Source organism: Morchella importuna (assembly GCF_003444635.1).
Source record: "Morchella importuna strain M04M26 chromosome Unknown Morimp01GS053, whole genome shotgun sequence".
Lineage (NCBI taxonomy): Eukaryota > Fungi > Ascomycota > Pezizomycetes > Pezizales > Morchellaceae > Morchella > Morchella importuna.
The window spans coordinates 244,916-261,029 of record NW_025763450.1 but is presented as its reverse complement, the minus strand read 5'-3'; the positions used below and the strand labels follow the sequence as shown (position 1 = coordinate 261,029).

Here is a 16,114-nt window from a genome sequence, read left to right as displayed (position 1 = left end):
TCGAGGTCAGCGGTCTTCTGCGACCGGAATGCGCGCCAGTCTGTCCGAGTCTCCCACGTCGATATCATGTCTTCGGACACCTGGACGTCCCCCCGGATAGCGCTTTCGCGGATAGTACTTGACCATGCGACTTCGATAAGACAATCGCCGATGCGACGCATTGCCCTGCTGGCACTGGCGGTATTCAGTGTGTGGTACCCCATGTGGGCCACACCCACGATGCCTTTGCAGTGCGTCTTGATGGCCATCTTTTCGGTTGAGGACCTTTCTTTGACCCTATGGAGCATCCTGTTCGATATCAAGGACGCATTTACTATATTCGGCTCGGCTGCCAGGCTAGCTGGGGTGTGGAGGAAGTGTTGGCTTATTGACATTAGATGGTATATGCCTGGGCTCGACTCTACCGCGAGCAGCCTATCTCGGTATGCTACCACCTTCCCCCCCGAACTCGGTGATGACAGCATGAACGGTTTTGGTTTCGAGAGCATGGGGCCCTTCGTGATGCTTTTGAGCTGATCTGCCAGCCGGCTCAATTGGCTCATTGTAAGTTCTACATTGACCTCCCCGCCCTCGTGGGGTTCTTCCGGGCAGTGATCGCTCGGAATAAATTTGAAGTTTGTTTTGCCGTCCTCGACGAACACCGCGACAGAGAGGTTGTCGTGCGACCAATCCACGAAGGCGCGTATGTCAGCGTTTACCCGCTGTGAGCCCTCGGGGATGTCTTTTTGACTCAATGTCGAAGAGGAGGAGATCTTCGTTTGAACATTTTGGGCTTTCTCTTGAAACTCACGGGGGGCGCTTTTGTCGATTTGTTTTCTGGGGATACAAGAGAATTCATGATCTTTAAGGTTGTAGGCCAAGGCTAGATAGTCGCGGTGGAGCATGTGGGCGATGTTCGCCCCTTGCCTCATAACCTCTTTGCTAGCAGGGTAGAAACGCCACTGGGGAGTGCACCCACTGTGCGGCTTCGTCCCGTTTGGCACACAAGTTCGCGATCGCGATTTGGGGGTCTTTATTGCCAGTTATATTTGCCAGCGATCGTACCAGTCGTCATCCTGACATCGACCTGTTCGGCATCGTCCTCATCTTCGTCGTCGTCCTCTTCGTCATCCGATGGGAGGTTCCCGTCGGGGAAATCGTGCCTCCACTTTGTGATGCCCTGGCCGCACATGAAGTTTTCGTCGCTGTACCCCAGGGCCTTCTCGCGTGCCTGGCGGATCTTTGTTTTCATTAGAGTGTGTTTACCGAGGGGCGTCGCCCTCTGGGCCAATTTGAGCGTTCCTCTCAGCCTATCAACATCGTCTTCGAGTTCTTGCATGCCAGACCGAAGTTTCGGTGCCGCATCCGCAAAGGCTATCTTTCGCGGAATTGGTTGCTGAGGATCATTCTTCTGGTATTGGGCTTTGATATTGCCATTGACAACTCGCGGATTCTCTTTATCGGGTAGTGGTGGTATGCTGCTATTTGCTCCTCGAGTGAGAGCTTACCTAGCACATCGTTCTTCGGGGCTCTCGGGGCCATGTTTGATTTCGGGAGTAGGAGGGTGAGCGCAATCGGGCGTGGTTGGTCGGATTTATGGGTGACCGCGAACAATATATGATGTGGTGCAAGAGGAAGATAGAGGGCGACCCCATCAACCCTGTACGCACCACTTCAGTCAATTCCTCCATTTGCTCTGGAAGCAAACGTTGAGGGGAACTGGTGTGAACATGCCCTCCGCATCATAGCCGATCTAACCTCACTGATGATGCGGCACACCGTTTTTTTTTTTGAAAGGTCGGCGCGGTTATTAGCGCCACCGCGCCAAGGATCGTATATGCAAAAGCAGTTGGATTCGCGACTGGCGCGACGCTGGGATTAGGGCAGCTTGCTGCAAGTAACGAGCTGGTACGAGACTGGGATTAGACTAACTGGGGACTGCATTTGGTGTGGTGGCACAATGCTTTAACTTGACAGGGTACAAGCCAGATTGGTACATACAGCCGGATGTTGGTTCATTTACCAGAAAAGGAAGGTGTTGGGATCTCCACGGAGCGATGCTGCCAGCCACCAACATTTCAAATCACCTATAAGGACACCCTCTTCCCCTCACGTTACTCCTCATTCCACTCTATTCAGTCCTGACCACTTCATCCCCCATTATTATTTTTCCACCCTTCGTTATCTTCATTCCTCCACAATGTCCATCAACAATATCCCAGACGCATTTGACGAATATTTCAAGCAACCCCCCACTCCTGGAACATTCAAACCTTTTTGCAACGAGCCGTAGACAACGCCAGCTTGCAGGGGCATCGCTATAACCAAGACCTCACCCATCAGGCGTGGAATAGGAACATCAGAACCCTCATTCACGATATCGATCCGCAACGCAGTAAACGCGCTGGCGAGCTGCTAAGGAAGTGGTCCGCCAAGGTCCGTATATGTCCCCCACGCATTCTTTTTGAGAATATCTCGAGTGAGAATATATCGTGCTTGATATATACATACCGGGCACATACACATTACGCATGTAGCCATATGGCTTATGTGGTCCACGATTACAGTCTCTATGGCTTATGTGGAAGTAGCATTCTACTATATGGTGGATGCGTAGAACATTGTCTGCCACCAGTGCGTCAAAGGGCGTCTGGTGTGAGTGGGCTTTGTCGGTTACTGACCTTATACTTCTCTCAAAGGGTCACAAGTCTGATAAGGCACTCGCAAAACGATTTCACACCGCTGCACAGTCGCCTCGCCCCAAAAGCAAAGTCTTCATTAATCGCACCCAAATAGAAACCAACTTGGGAAAGGTCTACACAGGCCGTATTTTGAAACTCAAGAAGCCTCGCAACAAGAAGGCAGATACCCCTGATACGTCGGTCGGTAGCGCTGATACGTCGGTCGGCTGCACTGATGTAACGTTGCCACATTGCAAACAACTTACTTTGACAATTTGCTAAATATTCATAGTCTCCACCTGACTCCACCGAATCTGCTGAACCTGACACCATATATCTGATGGAATTGGACCCCGCAGAAAAATTGTGTTTACCTACTGGAAAATACCTCGAGGACATCATTCTTAGATATGCCCGAAGTGTAGAGGCTCTGGACTTGAGCCATTGGCGCATTATAGACTCTGCTGATATTGAACTTCGCGCAATACTCCACCGTCACCTGTGGGAGTCACTTCCCGAACTTAATGAAGATTATCCCCAATGCCCGGCTTGGTTCTCGGCCCATGCTGATAAATATAAAATGGTACGTCACCTGCCTTTTTATATTGATTACATCGTCTAACGCTTCACTAGGTGCGAGATCTTCCTGCATGTGACAAGGTTTCTCAACTGAAGGACCCTCAACACGATCCCTTTGTGATCCGCTGGATTAACCGTTCCTATGAGCATATGTAAGCCCGCTTCATATGCTTTTCGGTTTCAGATCTAATGGCGCGTAGCGTATCTCTCCTCACTCACTCCCATTTACTCAGTCAACCGCTTGGGCGAAGGGGCCTGGGAAGGTATATATTGGAACATTATTGACCTCTCTTTCACGAACCTGCCTGATTTATGGCTTCAAAGGTCTCCAACTCGTTGCTTCTTATAAACAAAATGGGCTATCGGTTAATTATTTATAGACGCGACATACCTCTATCTTGTGCAGCAACTGATACCACGCTTCTTGTTGACGCCGCCTACCGCCATGACGGTGTTATTCTCACACGACAGCTTGGTCATCTCCCCCAGGTTCTGGAGTTTGGCGCCATTGAAGTGTCCAGGCGATGGGAAGGTGACAATGCTTCAAAGTGGAATAACGACATAGCCAAACTGTATGTTGGCTGCCGTGCAATGTTGAACGCTTTGAAACAGGTTGTCCATCATGACGCAGAAACTGTGAAGAAACTTTCAGTTGTTGGCATTATCCAAGCCGGTATTCTATTCTCCCTTTGTCTCTTTCTCGTTTGGCCTATTTTCTAATATATGCAAAGGCCCCAACACTATGGTGTTTATCATGCGCTGTGTTGGACCGAACCTTTACACCCTTCGTCGCGGCTCCCGCCATTCTCTTCCTAACCACATTGCGCACATTCATACATTGGACCGTGTTTTGGCTGCAATCTGGATTGCTCGGGTTGGCACCTCTTCCTTCCTGGTTTTATTCACTTCTAACAACTGCCAGGAATGTATTCAAAACTCTTACCGCGCAGTTTCGGAATATATGGCCCACCCTGGCTCACAACGCTATTCTAATTCTATGAACTCTCCTTCGTTTTTGTGAAATCTTTTGGTTGTGACTGGACTCTTTTTTGTTTCACGCATTCCGTGATCTGTTTGCAAATTTTATTATCATCTTTCTTTTTGGAATCTTTTTGTTCGCATAGTTTCTTATTTACGCCGAGTCTTGCTCTACTTGTATTACCGTCGTTGCGTCCCTTTGTAACAAGCTGAATCTTATTATAGTATATCTTTATATCAATGTGTTCTCTTTCGTTCGCGTTGCGTGTTGACGATCTTGGTCCTATCTCGTTGTTGACTTTCTGCGTAGCCCATACTCCAGTGTCTTCTATATTCCTTCCATCTGTTATGCCCACTACCACAATTGTAATCTAAACTTGCCGCGCCCTCGAGCCCATTTAGTGTGAAACCTTACGTTAGACAATATACGTTACATTATCTGCCTCCCCGATTCTCCCCTCCGTGCGTCCATCATTTATCTATCGCATGTTATCACCACCGCATTGTCATCAATTTCTTCCTCCCCGTGTTATATGGCCCATTGAAACATACAATAAACAATGCACATTATTAAATTATCAACTCATTTTTCTAGCGCTCTGAAAATATTCCCCGTCTGTCGCCTGTGGGTCGGTCTTCCGTACGTCTGTCCCAGCATCATTTATCTTCATCACACATTATCACTCGCATCATCATAATACTTGAATTATCAACTCATTTTTCTAGCGCTCTGAAAATGTTCCCGTCTGTCGCCTGTGGGTCGGTCTTCCGTACGTCTGTCCCAGCATCATTTATCTTCATCACACATTATCACTCGCATCATCATAATACTTGAAATATAATCTATTTGGTATTGAGTATATCTAATTACATATTCTAACATAACAAAAGGAAACTAAATTAATAAGGTCTCGGATAAAGGTAAATGGAAATGGATTCTACGGAACGAGTGACATTACACATAAAGTCTGATATTATGCTCGCTGTAAAAGTGACTCTTTAGGTGCTCGCCTTCATCCAATACATGTGGGCACGCGCCGAAAGGACACATGACAGGCTGCTTGGAGCTAATATGGATGTCGTGACGTGAATAGATATGTTTTCGAAGTGTCCCCTCCGAGTGAAAACTGTGTTCTCTATCCGTTTGTTGTAACTCACTATCGCTAAGACAAAAAGGGCACTGTTTGGGCCCACTCGCCCTCTTCTTCCTCCGCGAGTGCGGTGATTACGTGCATTTGGTTCGCTGCTATGGGTTGGAGAATTGCCTGGACCTGGCTCACTGTGGTGAATCGGTGGACTGTTTGGGTTTGGTTCGCTGCTGTCATGGGTTGGAGGGTTGATTGGATTTGGCTCACTGTGATGAATCGGTGGACTGTTTGGATTTGGTTCGCTGTTGCCGTGAATCCGGGGCTTTTGGCGACATAGCCCAGTGAGCGCTCGTAAGGCATCTGCCCACGCGATATTGTTGCCTACACCCTTGTAGTAGTCGGCAATTACAGTTCGCAACGAACACAAATTGGGCTCCTCGGCAGTAAACTTTGATGCTTCTGCACCACCAAGTTGCAGTTTTATTTCTTCATGGTCCACGTTGCTGAACCAATCTTTTCTTGTCCGGTCAAACTCTGCGCGCTCTATGGTCCGTTTCCGCGCGTTAAGCCGCCTTTGCAACGCAAGATATGCCTTGTGCCCGGCTGGATCTTGGACGCTGGCTGCTCTGAGTGTCTTGGACTTGGCTCTCAACCTCTTTGCTAGTCGTTGTGCATCGGCTGTCATCTTGACAATTTCTGGGTGTGCCTCAAGGTCGATCTTAGACCGGTCAACTTTGACTGGTGCTCGGGGGTCTCTCTTGGCGCTCATCAAGCCAATGTTCCGGATAAGGTCAGATCGACTGACGGTTCCCAGGTATGCGCTCTGTGTGTCGATTTTCACGGTTTGATGCAAATAATGCTTCCGGAAGGTGTCGGCTCTTGAGTGGCCCATGATCTGATTTCTCTGGACCTCTGATACCTCCGGAGCTAGAAGCTCAGTCAGCTAAAGGATCTCGATAATGGAACGGCGGAGGCAAAAGAAAACATACAATCCACGGCATTCGCAGCTCCTCTGCGCAAAACGTAAGTAGTCAACCTTTGTGGATAACCTGATAAGACGCCTAATCGCCCAACATAGTGATTTAAATCGCGATATGCCATCGGCGTAGTCCGGGATATATCCGTCCCTTCTTGTCGCCGAAATACCGGAGTTTCGAGCATATCCTCTTTCCAATTTATTGATAGTGTCTCTTTGAAGTCGGGGATTTCCAGCGCAAATAGGTCTTCTGGCTTTTTTATTCCGCCTTCCATAAATGCGTTATCGGCAAATGCCAACGCTAGGAAATTCATAATGGGACAAAATATTGGGTTGTCTCGCCTCTCGTAAAGAACGTATGTCACTCTGGATGAACGTCAGCCTCCAAGTCGTATTGATGGGGGCGACAATATACTCACGGTTCACGTTTATTCCTCTTGCCCTTGAGAAATGTAGTGGTCACTTCTAACACCAGAATCACACCACCATGTTCGCCGTTCCTTAATAACGATAGACCCATATCCTATAATTATCAACACTTGTACAAGTCTCAAACAATTACGAAAATACCTTGTATTTCAATACCTGGCTAAGACCCTTATAGGCATTAGCCTCGATGATAGAGCCCGGCCGAGATGATGTGTATGCGATAAGTTGCATTAAAAAAGCAACCTGTATCTTATAACGACCATGACATGTACTCTGTACGTCTCGACACCAATGGTAATATAACAGGTTAAATAAATCGGTCACGCAGCAAGTTGGCTTCTCTTTACGCTCCATTATAAGATCGAAATCCTCCGTGAGAGTCGACTCGATAAACTGCGAAGTTCGTTAGTGACAGCCATGTCTTTTTGATTTTCCATTCCCACCTTATTAATGGCATCGTTTATCTTCCTGGGAAGTTGCACCTGGGTGTATTTGTAGTAGACCATTTGCAGGGTTTTAAATAAGCCCTCTACTGTTGATCTGTGCAGACGTCCCTTCTTCTTGATCGTGCGGGAAGATCTCAGACGATATAACAGATATAGTTGAATTTCTGCCGTGGTTAATAGCCTCAGGGCGTCCGTACCCGTGCGTAAATTGCGTTTACACAGAACAGTTTCGTTAAACCTGCGCAAGCTGTCAGATACTGAAATCCATGTCTTTCAGAAGAGAATGAACAGGTGGTACGGAGTGCCTCACTTGTTAAACCAAACCCAGAACGACTTGACCGCCTCCTGTGTACTGGGCGCAAATGACTTTTCCGTGATCGACCCGGACCCAGTTTCTAGTTCTGCCCACGCCCCCTCCCAATCAAAGTGTTCTCTCTCTTCATCCCCTAATGTCATGTCGCAATCGTCTTCACCCAATGTCATATCGCAATCCAAGTCCATCTGGTCGGCGAATTCGGGATGTGGTTGTTGGAGTCGCGACATATTGGGTTTTTGTATAGTATTGGAATTCTGGGCTCGTGGGTGTGAGGTAGAGGATGTGGGGCAGAGAGCTTTCTGATACAGCTGTGAGCGGGCTGGTCGTCGTATTTAATACATTCGGTAGAGACATGGTGAGGCATGGCGCGTGTTTTTCGCGTTGTCTGATGAGGTTCGGTTAACTAACATCGTTGCCAGGGGAATATGAGCCATGTTAGCAAGGGTAATACAAGAAGTTATCGACGTCGGGATTCTGGAATATGGCAGACGTTTGCCTCGACATCCTTAGGTAGAGTAGTTTCGGGTGACGGATGCGGCGTCTTTCGGCTTCAGTAAAATCGAGGCCGTCAGGCTGCTTATTCTATGTTTGAGCCTCGTGCAGAAATGGAAGGTCCATAATTTTCCATAAAAGACCCACCATAGCCCTCAACACGGCTGTGAGAGGCTCCCAAGATTAACTCTACATACGCTAGAAATTCATTCCCTGCATAACTTCTTAAACCCATGGACTCTTCTCAGTTTCGTGCTGCGGCACATTCCGCGATTGATCAGAGTTTGTACCCAGCCTGGTCCCTGATAGTAAACCGCAACATGAACTGATAATTGGAGCAGTAATCGGTTACTATGATACGATTGAAGACCGCAGGGTTTTGTCTGGTGTTGAACCTGGATATCTGAAGAACCTCCTCCCAGATGGCCCTCCTGTCGATGGGGAAGTATGGGCTGAGATTCAGAAGGACATCGAGTCGAAAATTATACCTGGTATAACACATTGGTAATTACTTGTCCTGTCCCAAGAAGTATAAATTACAAGGCTCTAAATCTAACAAAACCCCTAGGCAATCGCCCAACTTCCTCGCCTTCTTCCCTGCAAACTCAAGCTACCCAGGAATCCTCGGCGAACTGTATTCAGCGGCGTTTACCTCTGCAAACTTCAACTGGTTGTGCTCTCCAGCTGCAACAGAGCTGGAGACAATCGTTCTTGACTGGTTATGCAAGCTTCTCAATCTCCCCGAATGTTATCTTTCGACGTCTCCCAATGGTGGTGGGGGTGTCATCCAGGGTTCTGCTTCAGAGGCGATTGTTACGGTTGTTGTTACGGCTCGGGACAGATATCTTAAAATGTTGTCTGCAGGGGCTAAGACGGCAGAGGAGAAGGAGGAAATAATTGACGCCCACCGACATAAGCTCGTGGCGCTTTTTAGTGATCAAGCGCACTCGTCAACACAGAAGGGCTGCCAAATCGCTGGTGTCAAACATCGCTCAATTAAGGTACCTGGTTCTCCAACATCAAATTATTCTCTCACTGGTCCATTATTACGTCAAAAACTCGAGGAGCTCAATGAACAGGGCTTGGAGCCCTTTTATCTAACACTTACACTCGGACTACTTCAACCTGTGCGGTTGATAATTTTGCAGAGATCATAGAGGTTTTGAAAGCCTATCCACAGATCTGGGTCCACGTTGACGCTGCGTATGCTGGAGCTGCGCTGATATGTGAAGAATTTCAACACCTCACAGCTGGGTTTGAGAACTTCGACTCGTTCGACATGAACATGCATAAATGGCTGCTCACAAATTTTGATTGCAGGTTTGTTTCCCATCCCTACCTAGATATGAGTATTGTTAATTAACGTATCAAATTTAAGTTGCCTGTATGTGAAAGAACGCAAGAACCTCTTTGATGCTCTTTCAATAACTCCCGCTTATCTTCGCAACCCTTTCACTTCTTCCGGCGTGTTACCGACTATCGTGACTGGCAGATTCCACTCGGGCGTCGTTTCCGTGCCCTGAAGATTTGGTTTGTGATGCGAACATATGGAGTGTTCGGTCTCCAACACCATGTTCGCAACATTATTTCCATTGGCGAGCACTTTGCCTCGCTTATCAAATCCCGGCCAGATTTATTCACTATAATTGTGCCCCCGGCATTTGCTTTGACCGTATTTGTGGTCAACACTGTGAATGGCGGCGGGGCAGAGGAGAGGAATAAGCTTACAAAGACTGTTTATGAATCTATAAACGAAGAGGGTAAGATCTTTATCACAAGTGGTGTTGTAGATGACATCTACATGATACGTGTGATTGGGGCTAGCTCCAAGACAAGGAAAGAGCACTTAGAAAGGGCGTTTGGAATCATCGTAGAGATGGCCGAGAAGGTTAGGGGTGAGAAGGAGGAGTATAAAAACGCTGATGTTGGGGAAGTTGGGGAGGTGCAACTTAGGGGGCTTTAGATCCAATCTTTGTAGATGAGCGCTCGGTCCTATAAACTAGAATTTTATATAGGTACATCCTGTGTATGTATGGGCAGTAAAGCAGCCTAGGAAGATAATGGAGGCAAAAAGCTCTCACAATCTGATCAGACCCCTCAAATCAAAAAGTCTTCAAACACAAGCTATCTGTTTCGTTTTCTACGATAGACCTTGTATATAGTTGGCTGCCCTGTAGAAAACGGGGCAGGATATCACTGGCCAATCCACATTATCTTAATGCCCACGGAATACACAACACCCAATGTGCCTGGCTCGGGCAGAGATAGCATAAGCTTAAGTAACGCTTCTTTTAGCTTTTCGCCTCTAGCATACATGTACTTGATCATCCCCTGAAGGTAAGGTATCGGGGATAAGCTTATATGCACACATGCCTTGCATACGAGTGAGAAATCATGAACCAAAGAGCTCATCTCTGAAGCTTGTGCACCTTACGTGACGTCATCGGCAAAGAAGTTTCAACGTGGTGTTTCAACCTCGGGAAACGCTTGGTTCGATACCTATCCGATGATCAGCAAAGTAAAAGCAATTCCTCAAGTCGAAATAATAGAAATTCTATTAATGTTTCCAAGACAGGTAGCTAAGGGCAGCGGGGAAGAGGCAGTTGCACGTGTCTCAAATCCCCCCATGACCCGTGTTACAATCCCTTCCGGATCCCCCCACAGAGCCTCAAGACGACTACTGTAACTCCCTTGAGCTTCGTCCCCAAACATCTCCAACATTCCCAAGAAATAAACAAGAGAACGACATACCGCACTAACCATGGCCGAACTGGCCAACACACTAACGTCTTCCCTTATCGCCGCCGCCACATCTACCGCTAACGCGACGGGAGACCTCACGACTTCACATGTGGTGCACGACTCAACACAACAGAGCATATTTTGGCTCTCGGTATCACTGATATATAGCGCAGCATACCTACTCCAGAGAATCAGCTTTTGGATCATTAGCTTTAGCGGCTATACTATTCCAACATGGCTATTTACGCTTTTTAGTACGAGCTTGACGTTTACCATGAACTTTACGACGCTGTTTGTTCCCTTAGACCCTTAGGTCGTACCGCTTCAGCAAAATGATAAGAATACTGATCTTTGTGAGGTTAATGTAGCTTAATTATACTACTCTTATTTGGATCGATAGTGTCATGGGCCGTCCGTTACCGACTACTCTACAACTACAATCGTCTCCCACACGAACCGCAGCGAAAGGAGCCAGAAATCGACCTGTTCCCAGATAGCCAAGAGGGGGACTCTAAGCCAGGTCTGAGTAACTATCTAGATGAATTTTTAAGTGCGATTAAGGTTTTTGGGTATCTGGAACGACCCGTGTTCCATGAACTCACAAGGAGTATGCAGACAAGGAAACTGCTTGCTGGTATATTCTATTCCCGTCTGGTCTTGGATGAGCGAAGTACTGAATCCCGCGATTACTAGGAGAAACACTACTACTCGAAGAGGAGAAAGGGTTTTGTATCGTCGTTGATGGTCTTGTCCAGGTGTTTGTCAAAGCCGCCCGCACTGCCGCCATGGAGGCGGATGCGGGACCGGCCGGATATGGCGGCGCATTTCACGACGAGGAAGAGGAAACCTTGGAAGATAGTCAAGGTTACCAACTCCTCACGGAAGTGAAGAATGGCGCGCCGATGAGTAGTTTATTTACCATCCTAAGCTTATTCACTGAGGACGTGAAGTTGCGGCATGAAGATGAAGATGAGGGGAATATGTCCACAAGTAGTAGTATGGTAAACCTACATTCCGCTGGTGACCTGAATCCGTATGATACAGCGGACATTAGTACTGGAAGGTATCAGCAGGCGAGAATGGCACCTGTTCCCCCGTTTTCGCTGAATGGGGGTGGAGATTCGAGAAATACTTCGAGACCTGTTACTCCCGGAGAGGGTCAGTCACATAATCATCCTCTCCCCCAACCGCAGAGACCACAAAGGCCACGAATGAAGAAATCGAAATCTGTACATCCAGATATCGTGGCCCGAGCTACCGTTGATACGACTATCGCAGTCATCCCAGCGAGCGCGTTTAGAAGGCTCACAAGGATATATCCTAAAGCCACGGCCCATATCGTTCAAGTTATTCTTACAAGGTTCCAGAGGGTTACGTTCCTAACAGGATATAATTATCTTGGCCTAACCAGTGAGGTATTACGGACCGAAAAGTTCATGAATAGGTACACTATGTATGAGCTTCCAAACCACCTGCGTGGTGGGGCTCTTGACAGGTTAAAAGAAAAATTTAAGAGCGAGCAAGAACGCGCAGAGTTGGAGGATTCAATGAAAGGAATTGTTTTACATAATCCTGGTGCTGCCTCAGCACGGAGAAGAAGATCCAGTAGTTCTCTGCGCAAAGAGGCGGCGGTTCACGCCCGTCTTGCCGCTGCTAGAGGTATCCCATCGCCGGCGTTAGATGCCGCTTCTTCGCCATTGAGGAACAAGCCAGTCGATCTACCAAGTTCACCCGCATTACGGCCCAAGTTTCAGGGCAGTCTTTCGATTGCAAACCAGATATCACCGTTCTCCCAGGGCTGGACTGTATCTCAACCTTCCGGGCTAGATGCAGAAACTCCAGGGGCTGGGGAGCGGCCTTTTAACCCGTTTTCGAAAAGGGCTGCAAAGTTTATGCCAGACGGAACTGAAAATGAGGATATGGTATTCCGTGAAGCAGTTTTGGAATGTATGTTCAAAGCGATTGGATTAACAGGATCCACGATCAATACCATTACCGGAACTGAATCTGGCGACCAATCACCACGTCTAGTATCATATGATTCCATGCGCCAAAAGGCAGTATTCACAAATGCATTTGGCCATTTTGACGCTTATGACGGGTCCCACGATGGAGAAACTGATTCAATTGCCAGTACCAGTGTCAGTGGTGCTAGTACAAGTGGATTCGTCAGTGGAGGTATTAGTGGCATACACGCTGATCTTAAGGATGACGTTGAGATTGTGTTTTTCCCTAAAGGTGCAGTGCTTGTGGAGCAGGGTGAGAGGAACCCAGGATTGTATTATGTTATTGATGGATTTCTTGATGTGTCTATCCCGGTTGATGAGAAGGACAGTGGAAGTGTCTTGGGAGGAGGAAACAGTGGCACACCAATGAATATTGGCTCCCTTGGAGCTGATTTGGGCCTACCACCTTTAAAGAGACAGAGCTCATTTGCCAGCAGTTCAAGTCAACGCCCATCAGGAATGGGGAGAGGGAAAAAGTTGGGTAGAAAAAGTTTGTTTATGATTAAGCCTGGTGGAGTTGCGGGATACATTGGTTCGATCAGCAGTTACAGAAGTTTCATAGACGTTAGAGCTAAGACCGATGTATATGTGGGCTTTTTGCCGAGAGCGGCGCTGGAAAGGATTGTCGAGAGGCACCCGGTTGTCTTACTTACGATGGCGAAGAGGTTGACGAGTCTTCTACCAAGATTGATTTTGCACATCGACTTCGCACTCGAATGGTTACAAGTTAATGCTGGTCAGGTCATTTACCATCAGGGTGATGAGAGGTATGTTGCATTTTCCGACCGCTGTTTTTCAAGGTTCGTTTACTAAACATCCCCAAGTGATGCGATTTATATTGTTCTCAATGGGCGCTTGAGGGCGATACTCGAGAATGAAGATGGGGAAATGAGAGTCGTCGGAGAGTTCGGTCAGGGAGAGAGTGTCGGCGAGCTAGAGGTCATGACCGAGACAACTCGTCCGGCTACACTCCATGCCATTCGCGATACTGAAATCGCCAAATTCCCGAAGTCCCTGTTTAACAGTCTTGCACTAGAACATCCAGGAATCACAATTCAAATTTCGAAGATTATTGCGTCAAGGATGAGGGCATTAGTTGACGATCCGCTTTCAGAACAACGTAGAGGCATTGAACGTACCGGGAGCTCTGCAGTAAAAAAGATTTCTTCCACAATGAACCTAAGGACAGTCTGTGTGTTGCCTATCACTGCAGGCGTGCCGGTTGGCGAGTTCTCGCATCGTCTCTCAAACGCACTCACACAGATTGGTGCCCCCAATGGCGTAACGGTCTTGAATCAAACTGCAATTCTCAACCATCTTGGCCGCCATGCATTCAGCCGCATGGGCAAGCTTAAACTTCAAGGCTATCTTGCTGATCTTGAGGAGCGATATGGAATGGTCATCTACGTTGCTGATACCTCTGTCAATGCTCCATGGACACAGACTTGTATCAGTCAAGCGGATTGCATTCTATTAGTAGGATTGGCTGAAGGCAATCCTGCAATCGGTGAATATGAGAAGTTCTTGGTAGGAATGAAAACAACGGCGAGGAAAGAGTTAGTACTATTACACGTAGAGAGATATTGCACCCCCGGGTTGACAAGAACATGGCTTAAGAACCGTATGTGGGTTAACGGTGGACACCATCATATCCAGATGGCGTTCAGGACCACCCCAGAGCCAGTCCATCCACAAGTCAAGAAGTTTAGTGCGTTGAAGCAGCGAGTCCAGATCTTGCAAGCTGAGATCACTAAATACACTTCCAGACGGATACGCAATACACCAGTCTATTCTTCCGAGACACCTGTTAAGGGTGATTTCCATAGATTAGCGAGAAGATTGTGCGGAAAGTCTATTGGCCTTGTTCTTGGTGGCGGAGGTGCCAGAGGTATTTCACAAGTGGGTGTAATCAGAGCATTAGAAGAGGCAGGAATCCCTATCGATATCGTTGGTGGAACGAGTATTGGTGCATTCGTCGGGGCTCTTTACTCAAGAGATGCTGATATCGTACCCGTCCTGGGACGCGCGAAGAAATTCGCGGGGAGAATGGCAAGTTTGTGGAGATTTGTCTTGGACTTGACATATCCATCGTGAGTACTCCATGTGTATAGTCAGTAGACTTATCATACAGATCACTAACTCTTCCGCCCGCAGCGTATCCTACACCACCGGCCACGAGTTCAACCGCGGTATTTTCAAGACCTTTGGAAACTCGCAGATTGAAGACTTCTGGCTCGAATTCTACTGCAACACCACCTCCATCTCCAAGTCTCGGATGGAGATACACACCTCCGGGTACGCCTGGCGGTACATCCGTGCCTCCATGTCACTCGCCGGTCTTCTCCCACCTTTGTGTGATGAAGGTGATATGCTGCTGGATGGTGGCTATGTCGATAACCTTACCGTTGCGCACATGAAAAGCCTGGGTGCAGATGTCATCTTTGCTGTCGATGTTGGCAGTATTGACGACAATACACCGCAGCAGTTTGGAGACAGTTTGAGCGGCTTTTGGGCGTTCTTCAATAGGTAGGTCTTGCTGTTTTACAGTTGACTTTGATGAACCCTCTAATGAGATGAATAGATGGAACCCTTTCTCACCACACGCTAACCCGCCGACGCTGGCCGAGATTCAAGCCCGTCTCGCCTATGTCTCTAGCGTGGACGCACTAGAGCGAGCCAAGCTGATTCCTGGGTGTATCTATATGCGGCCCCCCATCGACGCATACGGGACACTTGACTTTGCAAAGTTTGACGAAATTTATAGAGTTGGTTATGAGTATGGGAAGAAGTTCCTAGAGGATATCAAGGCGAAGGGAATGCTGCCGAATGAGAGTGCTACGGGGCAGGTAGGTAGAGGCTTGAGGAGGACGACGATGGCGCCAAGGAGGGCCAGTGTTTAAATGCCCGAGGGGGTGAGGGCACGTAGATTATGATACCTTTTTTTTTATGCATTTGGCGTTTATTGTAGGGTCTCTATAACTATGAGCCTAATAGGAAATTGATATTCTACTTAGTCTAGGGTTGTGAAGTGAATATCGTCTCGCTCTTTCTAGGTAGATTAGAGTAATATGATTACATGATTCTAGCTGGAACCCACTTTTTTGGTACTGCTTGTAGACGATGATTCTCTTTAAGCTTTTCATCCTCGGCCTCTTCCTACCATGGAACCATCAGCTATTTCTCTTACCATATTACTTTATGAGTGTTGTAGCTACATATGGTATCACAGTAATACTGAGTTGTGTAAGGTGTCGGATTAAAATGGTATTTTGGCCAAAATACTGAAACAATAATTGTTTTACCGGCAATCATTTCCCCGACTCTTTACTAGAGATAAGCGTACCCACCCTCGGCCAGTATGTACGAGCTGAGCCTTGTTTCGCAAACTCCCACATGATATAC

At 47.5% G+C, this 16,114-nt stretch overlaps 5 protein-coding genes across 5 annotated transcripts; 4 read left to right on the top strand and 1 right to left on the bottom strand.

Moving 5' to 3' along the window:
• Nucleotides 1-2,179: 2,179 nt before the first annotated feature.
• LAJ45_10976 (uncharacterized protein) lies at nucleotides 2,180-4,260 on the top strand (the record flags this gene model as incomplete). Its single annotated transcript, XM_046120490.1, has 11 exons — nucleotides 2,180-2,268; nucleotides 2,334-2,415; nucleotides 2,679-2,897; nucleotides 2,953-3,243; nucleotides 3,294-3,312; nucleotides 3,387-3,391; nucleotides 3,440-3,563; nucleotides 3,620-3,771; nucleotides 3,852-3,912; nucleotides 3,971-4,113; nucleotides 4,162-4,260. The coding sequence occupies 11 exons, from the start codon at nucleotides 2,180-2,182 to the stop codon at nucleotides 4,258-4,260; spliced, it is 1,284 nt and encodes a 427-aa protein (XP_045966369.1).
• A 1,120-nt stretch (nucleotides 4,261-5,380) lies between these two features.
• On the bottom strand, nucleotides 5,381-8,114 carry LAJ45_10975 (uncharacterized protein; the record flags this gene model as incomplete). Its single annotated transcript, XM_046120489.1, has 10 exons — nucleotides 5,381-5,514; nucleotides 5,573-6,232; nucleotides 6,295-6,647; nucleotides 6,701-6,804; nucleotides 6,852-7,103; nucleotides 7,154-7,394; nucleotides 7,467-7,726; nucleotides 7,812-7,857; nucleotides 7,924-8,048; nucleotides 8,112-8,114. The coding sequence occupies 10 exons, from the start codon at nucleotides 8,112-8,114 to the stop codon at nucleotides 5,381-5,383; spliced, it is 2,178 nt and encodes a 725-aa protein (XP_045966368.1).
• An 83-nt stretch (nucleotides 8,115-8,197) lies between these two features.
• Nucleotides 8,198-9,487, top strand: LAJ45_10974 (uncharacterized protein; the record flags this gene model as incomplete). Its single annotated transcript, XM_046120488.1, has 5 exons — nucleotides 8,198-8,246; nucleotides 8,306-8,468; nucleotides 8,533-9,091; nucleotides 9,145-9,284; nucleotides 9,343-9,487. 5 exons carry the CDS (start codon nucleotides 8,198-8,200, stop codon nucleotides 9,485-9,487), a joined length of 1,056 nt encoding a protein of 351 aa, XP_045966367.1.
• A 14-nt stretch (nucleotides 9,488-9,501) lies between these two features.
• LAJ45_10973 (uncharacterized protein) lies at nucleotides 9,502-9,927 on the top strand (the record flags this gene model as incomplete). Its single annotated transcript, XM_046120487.1, has 1 exon — nucleotides 9,502-9,927. The coding sequence occupies one exon, from the start codon at nucleotides 9,502-9,504 to the stop codon at nucleotides 9,925-9,927; it is 426 nt and encodes a 141-aa protein (XP_045966366.1).
• Nucleotides 9,928-10,725: 798 nt separating this feature from the next.
• Nucleotides 10,726-15,612, top strand: LAJ45_10972 (uncharacterized protein; the record flags this gene model as incomplete). The annotated part of the gene is made up of 6 exons (XM_046120486.1): nucleotides 10,726-10,997; nucleotides 11,075-11,340; nucleotides 11,400-13,479; nucleotides 13,537-14,802; nucleotides 14,867-15,238; nucleotides 15,294-15,612. 6 exons carry the CDS (start codon nucleotides 10,726-10,728, stop codon nucleotides 15,610-15,612), a joined length of 4,575 nt encoding a protein of 1,524 aa, XP_045966365.1.
• Nucleotides 15,613-16,114: the final 502 nt, after the last annotated feature.